This window comes from Schistocerca americana, chromosome 3 (assembly GCF_021461395.2).
Source record: "Schistocerca americana isolate TAMUIC-IGC-003095 chromosome 3, iqSchAmer2.1, whole genome shotgun sequence".
Taxonomy (NCBI): domain Eukaryota; kingdom Metazoa; phylum Arthropoda; class Insecta; order Orthoptera; family Acrididae; genus Schistocerca; species Schistocerca americana.
Window position 1 is genome coordinate 945592315 of NC_060121.1, and position 14871 is coordinate 945607185.

Here is a 14871-nt window from a genome sequence, read left to right on the forward strand (position 1 = left end):
GATGCGATAGGCAAGGTGAGGATTTGAAGGGATTTGTAAAAGGTAGGAGGGGCGGAGATCCAGGTAGGGTGGGCGTAGCAGAGGATAGAGTGGATGAGTGATTTATAGGTGTGGAGGATGGTGGAGGGGTCCAGACCCCACGTACGGCCGGAAAGGAGGTTGAGGAGACAGAGTCGGGAGCGTGCCTTGGCTTGGATTGTCTGGAGGTGGGGAGTCCAGGAAAGGCGACGGTCGAGGGTGACGCCAAGGTACTTAAGGGTGGGGGTGAGGGCGATAGGACAGCCATAGATGGTGACATAGAATTCAAGGAGACGGAAGGAAGGGGTGGTTTTGCCTACAATGGTCGTCTGGGTCTTGGTCTGGATCTTTTAGTCAGATAGAGTATTATAAAGTAGCGACCTGCCACGGCTTACAACGGGTACATACAGCCAGACGACTTGTCTGGCGTAGTAGTAATAATTTGGATTGAAATTCAGTCTGAAAGAATGTCAGTGCTAACAGTCGCTAATCACGCTGCTATTCTCTTTGAAGGTGAGGAAGAATCACAAGATCTTTTCATTGGAATTAACAGTTTTTTATCCTCAGCTTATTAATTGATATTAAACCAAACAAAGAGGGAAATGAGGAGGAGACAAAAATGAGATTAGCGACAAACTTAACATTAAAGTTTGGGAGGATGTTGTAGACGAAATGAAGGAATCTCTGCTACTTCAGAAGAAAACTGACACATGACGGACCAAACAGAAAGGGCATGAAAAGCCAACTAGCAAAGGCGAAAACAACATTCCTGCACGTTGTCTTATTTGTTTTTAGGCCCTCCCCAAAAGAAATCTTCTAGTATTAAACATAGGCATTGACATGATATCTAAATTTCCGACTTACGTTATAGGAAATGACGCAACCAGCCACAAGTTTTTCTGAAATGATTTTGTTATACCATTACTAACTTCGGGCCTGAGCCCCTCGTCAGGTGGTAGCATTGAATTCTTTGCAAGTTTTACATTGGTATCTACCTGAAAAAACGTGCAAAGAAGTCAACGCTAACATCTGACGACGGGCTCAGGCCCGAAGTTAGTAATGGTATAAGAAAATCATTTCAGCAAAACTTGTAGCTGGTCACAGTATTTGCTGTAGTTTAATTTTATGAAAACAGCTGCGGCGTTCTCCAACCAAAATGGATAAAATAAATTTCCAAGCATTTAACCTGAACATCCTCAACTTGATTGTGGGAAAACTGAAAAATAATGTTAGCGTGTCCTGTTGGATTTGTTAAACTAAAAGTAAATGTGCGACAGTGTTGTAATAAATTTTCTCCTATTGTGTCTGTAAGTGGGGTAGGGGGGGGGGGGAGCACACTCCCACACTAAACCCTGCTATATTTGTTTAATGGCAGATAATTTCTCAGAAACAGTTAAATTTAATAACTGCTTTTAATAAACGAGCTAGTCACCAGGTACTGAAGGACCAAGGGATGTCTGCCGGGCGCCGTGTCATCCCCTGGCTTGGCAGCGTCATGCGAATGCGGTATGGAGGGGCATGTGGTCAGTACACCGGTCTCACGGCCGTTTTGCAGACTTTCCAGACTGTGGAGGCGCTACTCTCGAGTGCACACTGTAGCAGTCCTCCCATCGAGTAAAAATTCTTGGCACTACCGGGAGTCGAACCCAGGCCTTCCGTATCTACATTGACCTCTCAGCTAAGGTGTCGGACAACTGCTTTTAATAGTATCTTTGTTGGTCCATCATGGACAGGGTTAAGTAATTGTCAGTGCCAATGAAATTCACCAACAGCCGTGTAACTTAAGATCTTATTTTATTCTACAGTATTTTGAAGGCTACTAATTTCTGTATTTCGATATGCCATCTTCAGAGGCCATAATCATCTCTCCAAAGAAACGAAAATTTCATATAGAGCCATAAATCTCTGGGTGTCGTGAATTCAGTCGTTACACTAGTGCTTCATTCGAAGACTTGATAGAATGTGACAAAATTCATTGAATGAAAGGTAATTCTTAATTGAATTAATATGTGATGTTTATTTAATAAGCATCAGAAAGTAAATGAATGGTATCCGATACAAGTTCACGTGTGCGGAAGAGAATCGCGCTTCGAATACCACAAGTGAATCACCGTGCCGTAGAGTTCAATATTTTGGATCAAGTGGAGAATTTATATTCTTAATTCACATGACAATCGTATAAATACAAAGTTCCAATATCTCTTAACGTAATAAAAACAATCGAGGTGAAATTCCGCTAAATAATCCTGAGGCCGTATAATGAAAAGAAATAAAAATTCAAGTTTCAAAGCTGCTGAATATGTCCTGCAGCCATATAATGAAAAGAAATAAAAGTTCAAGTTTCAAAGCATCGAGAAAATTCTAATTCCCAAAGACTATAAAATTACGTAAGAGTCGTCCAAAGTTAGTCTGAAACTCATGCGAAATTTTGCTTCAACGAATGTAACAGTAAATTCGGGAAAGTTCGGAACACACGGAAATATTTTTATCAGTCAAAACTGTGCGGCCTCGAACCGTGCCCCGTGGACCATTCGTATAGTGAACGTTGCAGCGACTGACCGACCGATAACTGACCCAACGATAAAGACTGACCTCGTGCGCCAGTTTCCCACTGCTTACGTACACACGTTTCTCTCCAGCGTTTCACGGATAACAACTTTCGGACGCCGTGTAATTTTCACACACCAAAACGTACGCGTAATTAATCTCAATAAAAGTATCTTTCGTCGCGGGTCACTCTCCGGCGTTTCAGATCTACATAACATGCATGGTGTTTTTTAAAAAAAGTGTTTATCTTAGGACATCGCGAAAGATACGAAAACGCGAATTCGAAATCAAATGAAATTATTGCGAGAAACACTGCCTGACAAGAAAAGTAAAGCATCCAGAAGACGTGATGGGATGTCAATGTAACTTCCCATAGGTAGGTTTGTAAGTATTTAAAAGTTGGGATTTTCTGTGACGGATAGAACGGCCACCAGAGTGCATTAATGTTGTTCGTGTTTAGTGTTGTTATCAAGCGTGGTACATAGGTGTTCGGAAATTCCCTTTACCAACTTCTGAGACTTGTAGAAGGAAGTGAGTAGATAATACACTACTGGCCATTAAAATTGCTACACAAAGAAGAACTGCAGATGATAAACGGGTATTCATTGGACAAATATATTATACTAGAACTGAGATATGATTACATTTTCACGCAATTTTGGTGCATAGGTCCTGAGAAATCAGTACCCAGAACAACCACCTCTGACCGTAATAACGACTTGATACGCCTGGGCATAGAGTCGAACAGAGCTTGGATGGCGTGTACATGTACAGCTGCCGATGCAGCTTCAACACGATACCACATTTCATCAAGAGTAGTGACTGGCGTATTGTGACGAGCCAGTTGCTCAGCCACCATTGACCAGACGTTTTCAGTTGGAGAGAGATATGGAGAATGTGCTGGCCAGGGCAGCAGTCGAATATTTTCTGTATCCAGAAAGGCCCGTACAGGACCTGCAACATGCGGTCGTGCATTATCCTGCTGAAATGTATGATTTCGCAGGGATCGAATGAAGGGTAGAGCCACGGGTCGTAACACATCTGAAATGTACGTCCACTGTTCAAAGTGCCCTCAGTGCGAACAAGAGGTGACCGAGACGTGTAACCAACCGCACCCGATACCATCACGCCGGGTGATACGCCAGTATGGCGATGACGAATACACGCTTCCAATGTGCGTTCTCCGCGATGTCGCCAAACACGGATGCGACCATCATGATGCTGTAAACAGAACCTGGATTCATTCGAAAAAATAACGTTTTGCCATTCGTGCACCCAGGTTCGTCGTTGAGTACACCAACACAGGCGCTCCTGTCTGTGATGCAGCGTCAAGGGTAACCGCAGCCATGGTCTCAGAGCTGATAGTCCATGCTACTGCAAACGTCACCGAACTGTTCGTGTAGATGATTGTTGTCTTGCAAACGTCCCCATCTGTTGACTCAGCGATCGAGACGAGGCTGCACGATCCGTTACAGCCATGTGGATAAGATTCCTGTCATCTCGACTGCTAGTGATACGAGGCCGTTGGGATCGGGCACGGCCTTCCGTATTACCATCCTGAACCCACCGATTCCATATTCTGCTAATAGTCATTGGATCTCGACCAACGCGACCAGCAATGTCGCGATACGATAAACCGCAACCGCGATAGGGTACAATCAAATTCGGAAACGTGATGGTACGCATTTCTCCTCCTTACACGAGGCACCACAACAACGTTTCACCAGGCAACGCCGGTCACCTGCTGTTTGTGTATGAGAAATCGGTTGGAAACTTTCCTCATGTCAGCACGTTGTAGGTGTCGCCACCGGCGCCAACCTTGTGTGAATGCTCTGAAAAGCTAATCATTTGCAAATCACAGCATCTTCTTCCTGTCGGTTAAATTCCGCGTCTGTAGTACGTCGTCTTCGTGGTGTAGCAATTTTAATGGCCAGTTGTGTATTTTGAACTGTAAGCTATGCCCGGCAAGTAACGTTTCCGTACTATAACCTTTTGAAAAATGTTGGCAACGCGATCACTTTTATAGGTAAATGATTAGGGGTCACTCAGTACATCGTTTGATCGTTTGTTTTACAATTCCACTCATTAATAGCCAAAGGAATTGCTCTTGTTGATGGGTTCTCGTAAACGTGATGCGGTACGGCCTCTTCCCATGCGGGTGTGCGGCGTCTCTTTGGAGCACCGCAGTGACGCCTGCTGCCGGTGAAGCTACCCGTTTCTCGAAGCCTTTCTGTAATTGTGGCGAAAAGGGTATGCGGTGGACTTTGACGTTGTGCAGAACAATCTAAATAAAGGCCACGAGCAGCTCTTCCATTACCGTGAGCTTCGCCATTCAGAAGGATCGTGTCGGTGTAGTTTGCAAACGTGCACTCAGCCACGTTGCTATGACACCCACAGACGTGTGAATGGGGCTCGGACCAGGTCAGAGAGGTAGCACAGACGTCAAATGACATCAGCTGACCCGACGTAACCACCCACTACCACCAGTTCCCTGTTGCATACTTACCTAGCAAACATGTTTTCAAACCGCTGTATCACGGAAGCGGTATTCAAAATATTGTGTATTCACTCCCCTCTACAAGCCCTAGAAGTTTATAACGACAATTTCCGAACACCCTGTTGGTTGGTTTGGTTGCTTTGCGGGAGGAGACCAGCAAGCGAGGTCATCGGTCTCATCGGATTAGGGAAGAACGGGGAGGGAAGTCGACCGTGCCCTTTCGAAGGAACCATCCCGGCATTTGCCTGGAGCGATTTAGGGTAATCACGGAAAACCTAAATCAGGATAGCCGGACGCGAACACCCTGTATAAAGGTTGAATCCGCGATGGTGTCGCATACTTTCAAGAATGATGGATAAATTTATCAATTTGAGGTAAGGGTCCCGGTATCGGAAACGAACGAGTCGAAAGTTATACGTGAAAACGACTCTGATACCTCTGACAGTGGAATACATGTACTGGTGTACTGGCCGCGCGGCGTGGCCGCATTGTTAGAGGCGCCATGTCACGGATTGCGTTGCCACTCCCACCGGAGGTTCGAGACCTTCCTCGGGCGTGTGTGTGTGTGTGTGTGTGTGTGTGTGTGTGTGTGTGTTCTTAGTTTAAGTTAGTTTAAGTAGTGTGTAAGTGTAGGGACCGATGATCTCAGCAGTTTGGTCCCTTAGGAATTCACACACATTTAAACATTTATCGGTATTGTTGTTGCTCAGATTGTAGGATATGTAGTATAGACAAAAACGAGAAAAATGTCTGGTAACCAAGGGCTTTAAAATGCGAACCGTAAGAGCTATGAGCACTTGTGCGTTAGAGAAGACGTGTTTCACACTAGTGAAGATGAACAAGATCTTATAGCAGGTTACCTTCCATTCGGAAAGCGGGTGCACTCAGCTAGTGTTATATTGACTTGTAAATTATAGATTGCAGCAATGAGTCGTACTTTTTAAATTTTATTGCGCAAATCTAGATTTCGGCTAGAAGTTATCCAACTGCGGGTGAAGCCCGATCAACAGGGACTTGCATGTATTGAGCGAAAATATTAGTGCATTGAAAATGGCTAGCTTCTAGCCGAAATCTAGATCTGCATAATAAAATTTAAAAAGGACGACTGATTGCTGCAATCTATAATTTACAAGATCTTATAGCTCCTCAGGTAGGTCTTTTAGATCTCATGTTTAGTAGACGTTTTTTCCTGTTTTCGTTCCATACTGCCATCCCTGAAAGTTGTATACCCTACATTCTTAATAACAACGGTACTGGTACACGTATTTCACTGTCAGAGATATCAGAATGATTTTCGCTTGTAACTTTCGACTCGATCGTTTCCAAACAGGGACCCTTACGCCAGATTGATACATTAATCCGTCTCCATTATCTTTAAGAGTTTGTTATATGATCACAGAATCACACTGTACATTAACAGGCACCGGGGTCTATAACTTTGACGCTCTGTAGTATCGTCAGATGACGTTTCCGGACATTGCTTCCTATTCAAAATATTGTGTAGTCACCCTCCACCCCCCGCCCCCCACCCCTACAACTCCTAAAAGTTTTTAACGGGAATTTCGGAACACCTTGTACAAGGGACATGAACAGCGTCAGCGTATGCAATAGCGTCATCAGCACCTGTCATAGTTTGAAATGGGTCTCATTGTTCCTCTTCATTTGGCTGGATGGACGATTCGTGCAGTGTCCACATTTGTGAGGCATTAGAATGTGACGGTGGTCCAATGCTGGACTGCATGGAAAAATAAGAGATGGCATACTAGTCGTGAAGGTTCTGATCGATCAAATCCAACCACCACAAAAGAGGATCACTCTATTGTGCAGCAAGCACGTAATACCCATCGCACTCCATTGATCGGAGACTAGTAGCAGTCAGACTAGAGAGTTTCCGTCCCATGTGTGGGCTGCACTTAAAACCTCACAAAAGCTGAGTCTGGAATGGAGACGAGACCGGAAAGCATTGATTGCTGATGAAAGGCGTCGCATTCTGTACAGCGATTAATCGCAGTTCTGGACTATTCTAGATGACTATCGTCGGTGAATATGGCGACGACCTGGGTAGAAATGCCATTCTTACAAAATTTTGGAGACGCGTAGCAGTGATAGTCCTGGCGTCATGGTGTGCGGAGCCATTGGGTACGACTCTGTGTCACGGCTAGTAGTGGTCGAGGGAATTCTGACAGCAAAACGTTAAGTTACGAGCATCCCGCGTTCTCATGTGCTACCTCTCTTACGACAGGATCCTGGTGCCATTTTTGAACAGCAAAATGCTCGTCCACACATAACGCGTGTGTGTATACGGTGAACTTGTCTACTCGATATTGAGGTACTCCCACGACCCCAGCATGTGTGAACGTGTGTGGGACCACCTTGACGTCAACTGCGTCCAGTATCAGTATCCCAGATATCAAACACCGTTTACCATAGTTGTGGACCAGCTTGCCGCAGCAGAGGTAACGACGGTTTCAGGACACCCTTCCCAACCGAATCGGTGTATACATTCAGGCCAGACGGGGAGGGACATCATAATGGTAAGTTAACTGCCAAGTTATTAGTAAATTTAGCTCGATTTTGTAAGCACTGAAATAATTTTACTACTCTCTCAATCCGCGAAGTTTCATTTTCTCCTCTCCTGCTGGGTGCTTCACTTTTTTTGTCAGGCAATGTGTATAGCCACCTCAGCTTGTACGTCTCTCTAAGCCGCACCAATTCTTGTTATCAGTTATTTTGTAAGTGGCATCAGATTTTAACAGTAGGCCATTTTATTATTGGCCAATTACTTGAGCGTTCATATTATAAAGCTTATTAACCTACAGAGGTACTACACTGAGATAACGAAAGTCATGGGATAGCGGTATGCACATATACAGATGGCGGTAGTATCGCGTACAGAAGATATAAAAGGTCAGTGCATTGGCGGATCTCTCATTTGTCGTCAGGTGTTTCATGCGAAAAGCTTTCAGACGTGATTATGGCCGCACCATAGGAATTAACATTCTCTGAACGCGGAATGTTAGTTGGAGCTAGACGCATGGGACTTTCCATTTCGGAAGTGTTTAGGTGATTCAGTATTCCGAGATCCACAGTGTCAAGAGAGAGCTGAGAGTACCAAGTTTCAGGCATTACCTCTCACCACGGACAACGCAGTGGCCGACGACCTTCACCTAACAACCTACAGCAGTGGCATTTGCGTAGAGTTGCCACTGCCAACAGACGAGCAACACTGCATGCAATAACTGCAGAAATCAGTGTGGAATGAACGACGAACGTATCCATTAGGACAGTGCGGCGCAATTTAGCGTTAATGGTCTACAGCGGCACACGAACGACGTGAGTGCCTTTGCTAGCAGCACGACATCGCCTGCGGTGCCTTTCCTGGGCTCGTGACCACATCGGTTGGACGCTAGTCGACTGAAGAACCTGGCCTGGTGAGATGAGTCCCGGTTTCAGTTGGTAAGAGCTGATGGTAGGGTTCGAGTTTAGTGCAGACCGCACAAAGCTAAGGTCCCAGGTTGTCAACAAGACACTGTGCAAACTGGTGTTAGCACCATTGTAGTGTAAGCTGTGCTTCCATGGAATGCACTGGGTCCTCTAGTCCAACTGGATTGAACATTGACTCGAAATGGTTATGTTGGTCTACTTGTAGACCATTTGCAACCATTCATGGACTTCTGTTCCCAAACAACGATGGAACTGTTTGCAGTTGATTTGAAGAACATTCTGGACAATTCGAGCAAATGATTTGGCCACCCATATCGACATGAATCCCGTCGAACATTTATGGGAGATAACATGAAGTCAGTTCGTGCACAAAACTCTGCACCGGCAACATTTTCGCATTTATGCTTCGCTATAGAGGCAGCATAGCTCAATATTGGTACAAGGGACTTGCAACGACTTGAGTCCATGCCACGTCGAACTCCTGTACTACCCCTGCCAAAAGGAGGTCCGACTCGGTATTAGAAGCTATCCCATGACTTCTGTCACCTCAGTGTGTATCGATATGTGAGGATGAAGATTAGGCATAGGTCATTACAACTTTGCTTCATAATACGTGTTAATCACTCTACAAGTGTTTTCTAGCTGTATCATTGATCCTGTGTTAATTGAAATGGGTTTCACGTCGAAAACAGACATGATACAAGGATGCGATTTTTTCCAGCCACTGCTGCAACTGTCTGCTACCAAACGCTGTTTAGGTCTTGTTCGTAGCTGTAGATATATGTGCACAGCAATGCTTCAGTTTTCGTTGCATAATTTCAAGAATCATAGTCTACGTTTCACAATATTGGTCGTGCTATCGAATTTGAAGCAATGAATTCATTTCGCAAGTATGAAGCGTTTGCACCCTGCACACAGTTGGTGGGAGGTCCCAGCGAGACAGTTGGCAGCTAATCCCAAGCCCATGGAACCAGCTCTACTTTTAGAGTACACCTGCAAAAAACTTGACACGTCTTTACAAGTTTCCACAGCCTTCGTCTCACTCCAGCTGGCTCCGTGGACAGCTTAACGGGCAACATGAAGGAGCGACTGACAACCGGCCAAATGGGCGTAACGTTACAGGAAGAGAACAGAAGCCTTTCAGGTGTGATTTCACAAAAAGATACTGAGCGTGGGTTAGTTTAAGTTATTTTAAGTAGTACGTATGCCTAGGGACCGATGACCTCAGCAGTTTGGTCCCATAGGTACTTACCACAAAAGGTCAACAGGGAGAGGATTGAGGACATGTGGTTACAGTCCAAAAATAGCTCCCATGCTACTGCAGGGAGTCGTAGAAAGCGAAAATTGCTCCTGTAGCGGAACACGGACACTGAAATATGAAGAACAAAACAGTGAAGGACGTGACTGTAAGTGCTACTCTGACATGAAGAGATTGGTATAGAAATCAAATCATGATGGGACGCATCAAACCAGTTGGAAGATTGACGTTAAGAAAAAGATAAGGCTTGGAAAGTCTTTGTCAGTAAGGATTTCCCATATCTTTTTTCTTGGAGCTCTAACGGTCTAGTTCTAGTTCTAGTTTGTAATCCCAGTCAACAATGTGTGTGTGTTTCAATTCGTATTCTCAATGCTTCTCGATTATCTGTTGCATGCTGAGTGCTGCACTGACACAGGAACGACATTTATGGAAACCATTTTGATATTCGTTCAAGACGACCTGGGAAAATTTTCAGTATTTTGTTGTAATTATTATGGCATAGTTCCTAAATCACTTATTGAAATGTGAATGCATTTGTTTATTCAAACTTGCATTTTTGGAGTGGTTTGGTAACTTTTTATATCGTTTTCTATCTCGTGCTAATCTTTTCATCTCTGTGGAAATTTTGCACACAAAACTGCCTACAGTTTATTTCGTATATTCTAATCTTCGTGTACCGTTTTATTTTCCCCCTCTACTGTTCCACTTAGCGCCAGCTTAAAAAAATGGCTCTGAGCACTATGGGACTTAACATCTGTGGTCATCAGTCCCCTAGAACTTAGAACTACTTAAACCTAACTAACCTAAGGACATCACACACATCCATGCCCGAGGCAGGATTCGAACCTGCGACCGTAGCGGTCACGCGGTTCCAGACTGAAGCGCCTAGAACCGCCCGGCCACAACGGCCGGCTAGCGCCAGCTTAGCTATTATGGATGCCGCAGCAGATGCCCCACTAACTACTCCTTCTTCCGTAAGCCCTGTCATCACCAATTTTTTTAGTAGTGCTTGATTCTGCATTTTATCTGCCTGCTTAATTTTTAACGTTCTTTGATAGCACCACATCTCATAAGCTTCAAGTTTCTTCTTCTCCATATTACCAATGGTCCACGTCCACTTCCATTCTATGCTGTGCTCAAGGCGAACACTTTTAGGTACTCCTCCCTCATTTCCATGCCCCTGAATCAATCCTCGTGTGATGTTTCTCTGGCTTCAGCCAGTTGTGTAACAGCATTCGCATATGCTAGGTGGGAGAATTCTCTCACTTCTCCCACAGCAGTGTAAATCAGTTGTCAGTACTAAAGTTATGCAAGCCGTTATTCTTCTTTCTGTCACTGATCACCGTCGTCTTCGCTTCGTTTATCCTAAAGTCATGTCGTATGCCAAGTATGGTGTTCATTCCTTTCCACAGATCTTCTACTTCTTCTTTACATTCGCTTAGAAAGATGCGTCACCTGCGATCACCAGCATTGGAATTATTGTTTCTCTTCTGAAATTTCCTTCCACTTCCTTGGTTCTTCAGCGTTAAAATTGTACAACAATGGTGACAAGTAGTGTACCTACCTTTATCATTAATCTCATTTTTTGCATTAATTTCTTGTCTCTCCCGCTTGGGTTTTGTAGGTGTTGAAGGCATGTTTATACATTGCTGATTGTAATGATGTTCGGAAGAGAAGAAAAATAAATCAAAGACTTTCTGTATGAAGTTCAGCATGGTTTAGCGAAGGGGAATCGTACAAGTGAAGAAGTTCCGACATCGCTCTTAGAAATGGAAGGGTGCTAAAGTAAAATAACGATATCTTGCTAGCATTTGTGGACCCAGATAAAGAATTACGGATCTTCATTTATAACTACACATACATACACACTCTGGAAACCACTGTCAAGTGCACGGAAGAAGTCACCTAACATCGTACCACATGTTAAGGTTTATTCCCGATCTAATCGAATATATACTGAGGTGACAGAAGTCAGGGGGTAGCGATATGCACATATACATAGCGATAATATCGCGTACACAAAGTACGAAAGGGCAGTGCGTTGGCGGGGCTATCATTTGTACTCAGGCTACGCGAATTAACGTGAATTAACAGACTTGGAGCTAGACACATGGGACGTTCCATTTTGGAAATCATTAGGGGATTTAATATTCCGAGATCCACAGTGTGAAGAGAGTGCTGAGAATACCAAATTTCAGGCATTACCTCTCACCAGCACAGATAACGCAGTGGCCGTCAGCCTTCACTTAACGACCGAGAGCAACGGCGTTTGCGTAGAGTTGACAGTGCTAATAGACAAGCAACACTGCGTGAAATAACCGCAGAAATCAATGTGGTACGTATGACAATCCGTTAGGGCAATACGGCGAAATTTGGCGTTAAAGAGCTATGGCAGCAGGCGACCGATGCTAGTGCCTTTGCTAACAGCACGACATCGCCAGCAGCGTTCCTCCTAGGCTCGTGATCATGTCGGTTGGACACTAGACGACTGGAAAACGTGGCCTGGTCAGATAAATCCCGGTTTAAGTTGGTAAGAGCTGCTGGTAGGGCTCGTAAGTGGCACAGACACAGCGAAACCATGGACCCAAGTTGTCAACAAGGCACTGTGCAAGCTGGTAGTGGCTTCATAACGCTGTGGGTTGTCTTTACATGGAATGGACTGGGTCCTCTGCAAGGCAGTGGTGGCCTCACAATGGTGTCGGCTGTGTTTACGTGGAATGGACTGAGTCGTCTGGTCCGACTGAACCGCTCATTGATTGGAAACTTATGTTGGTTATTTGGAGACCATTTGCAGCCATTCACGGACTTGATGTTCCCAAACAAGAGTGAAGTTTTTATAGATGATTATTCGGCTTGTCATCAGACCACAGTTGTTCGAAATTTGTTTGAAGAACGTTCTGGACAATTCGAGCGAATGATTTGCCCAATCACATAACCCGACGTGAATCCCGTCGAACATTTATGGCACATATTCGAGAGGTCAGTTCGTGCACAAAATCCTGCATCGGCAACACTTTCGCAATTGGCGGCTCAATATTCCTGCAAGGGGTATCTAACGACATGTTGAGTCTATGCCTTCGAGTTGCTGCGCTACGCCGGACAAAAGGAGTTCCCACACGATATTAAGATGTATGAAGATAGTATATATGAAGATAGTAACTGTTCTCGAAAGAACAGATGCCATTGATGACGGTGCAGCTTCTCTAGAATAAATAATAATTAATTGAAACCCTCAGCTGCCGACAGGTGTTGTTGATATACCTATATCCATTAGGAACATTACGTATGTAGATTGTGGACAGTTGGGAATGTGGGTCTCACGGGAAGCGTGCAAGGGATAAGTCCCTGTAGTCGCGCTATTCATCTGTGTCCTCGGTGGCTCAGTTGGATGCCGGCACGGTAGCTCAGCGTGTTCGGTCAGAGTGCTGCGTGCTCTCTGGAATAAAAAAAAACTGAGTCAAGGAATCAACGATCAATTTTAACGGATGTTATGTGACGTCCTCCCTGGCCAAACGAACTATATCGAAGATGGGTAGAGCGTCTGCCGTGTAAGCAGGAGATCACGGGTTCGAGTCCTGGTCAGTGCACACATGTTCAGCTGTCCCCATCGTGGTACACAACAACACATGTCGGCAGATGAGGGTTTCAATTAATTATCATTTATTGATATTAAGATGTATTCCATGAATTTTGTCACCTTAGTGTATATTGATGCAAATTTTTTAAAATCATATCCATGACCTTCTTCCGTGACAGTATCCTTTCAATTAAGGAAACTCTGACACCTGATATTTGCATTGCTATTTTACTTTCGACGATGCATGGAGAAATAAGATATTGGCAATCCTTAAAGGAGATACGAATAATGTGTACAACTGCAACGCCAAACTTTTAAGTAGAGACGAATAGATCAGACGGAGCAGTGTCTATCAGGGTGTTATCTGCGGCCAGCTGTGACGTCACGGATCGCGCTGTCTTCACTGGTGAGTCACCGGCAGAGCTCTGCGCTCTGCTGGCCAGGCACGAAGAGAGCCAGATGAGGCGCCATGCATTCGGCGACCAGACCGTTCCGCACCCTAGCGGTGCTGATGTTGATCTCGGTGTCTGTGCTGGAGGGTGCAACGCAACCAGGAACGACCACCGAGGGACTGGACATCTACAACGAAGGTATGATCTCATTGTTCCCACCACGAATCGCACGTAGTCACTAATAGTGAGACATAAGAACATCACAGAGGTAAGGAGCTGGAAGTGAAAGTCTTAAATAACATTGTTTGAATAGACTCTACATCTACACTGTACGTGGAAGAAAGCACTTTTGACGGTACCGTAGCAGGTGTGTGAAAACAGCAATGGGACTGACAACGTTGCGAGCGGTCTGGTGAAGCTGTGTTGTTCTACTCGTGTAGACTGGTGAGCTTATCCCTTCCAGATGTTCAGTCTGAGTTTCATCTCCGTACGGCCATCAAGTGATATTTGAGAGCGCCATCTGAAAAGTTGTGATTTTGTTGCGTGTTACGAAAATGAGATAGTGGAGTTTAGAGCAACGTTATTCCTTCAAGTTTTTTTGTTAAACTTGGAGAATCCGCGAGTGTGACCTCTCAGAAGTTGAAACAGGTCTATGGGGAACATTGCTTATCCAGAGCACGAGTTTTTTGCTGACACAAATCCTTTTGGGAGGCCAAAACATTGAAGATGAACCTCGCGCAGAGAGACATTCAACTTCAAAATCAGGTGAGACCAGACTGGCGTTTAACAACAAGGGTGATGGGTGACTTGTTAAACACTTTCACGGTACGTAAAATTATGACTGGAATTTTGCACATGCGGAAGGTTTATGCCTAAACGGTGCCGAAAAACGTTACCACACGGCCACTTTCATCACGGAATTTTTTACCTCAAAAGGCATATCTGTTTTTTTCCGCGGCCCCTCTATTCACCTGATCTGAGGCATTTCTTTTCCAGAAATTGAAAAGTGTCTTAAAAGGACCTCATTTTGGGACTCTGGAGAACGTGGAAAAGAATGTGACCGACATGTTAAAGGCCCTACCAGGTGAAGGCATTCTGCGCTGCTACCAACACTGGGGATAACGAGTCCACCAATGTA

General features: G+C 44.7%; 1 protein-coding gene across 1 annotated transcript in view; it reads left to right on the forward strand.

The window, feature by feature from the left end:
• Positions 1-13780: 13780 nt before the first annotated feature.
• The window catches only part of LOC124607165 (collagen alpha-1(XXII) chain-like), a 30884-nt gene continuing 29793 nt past the window's right edge, over positions 13781-14871 (forward strand). Inside the window, exon 1 of the mRNA XM_047139377.1 lies at positions 13781-13931. Coding sequence (XP_046995333.1) covers positions 13811-13931 — 121 coding nt within the window. The 5' untranslated portion in view covers positions 13781-13810. The remainder of the gene's footprint in view (positions 13932-14871) is intronic.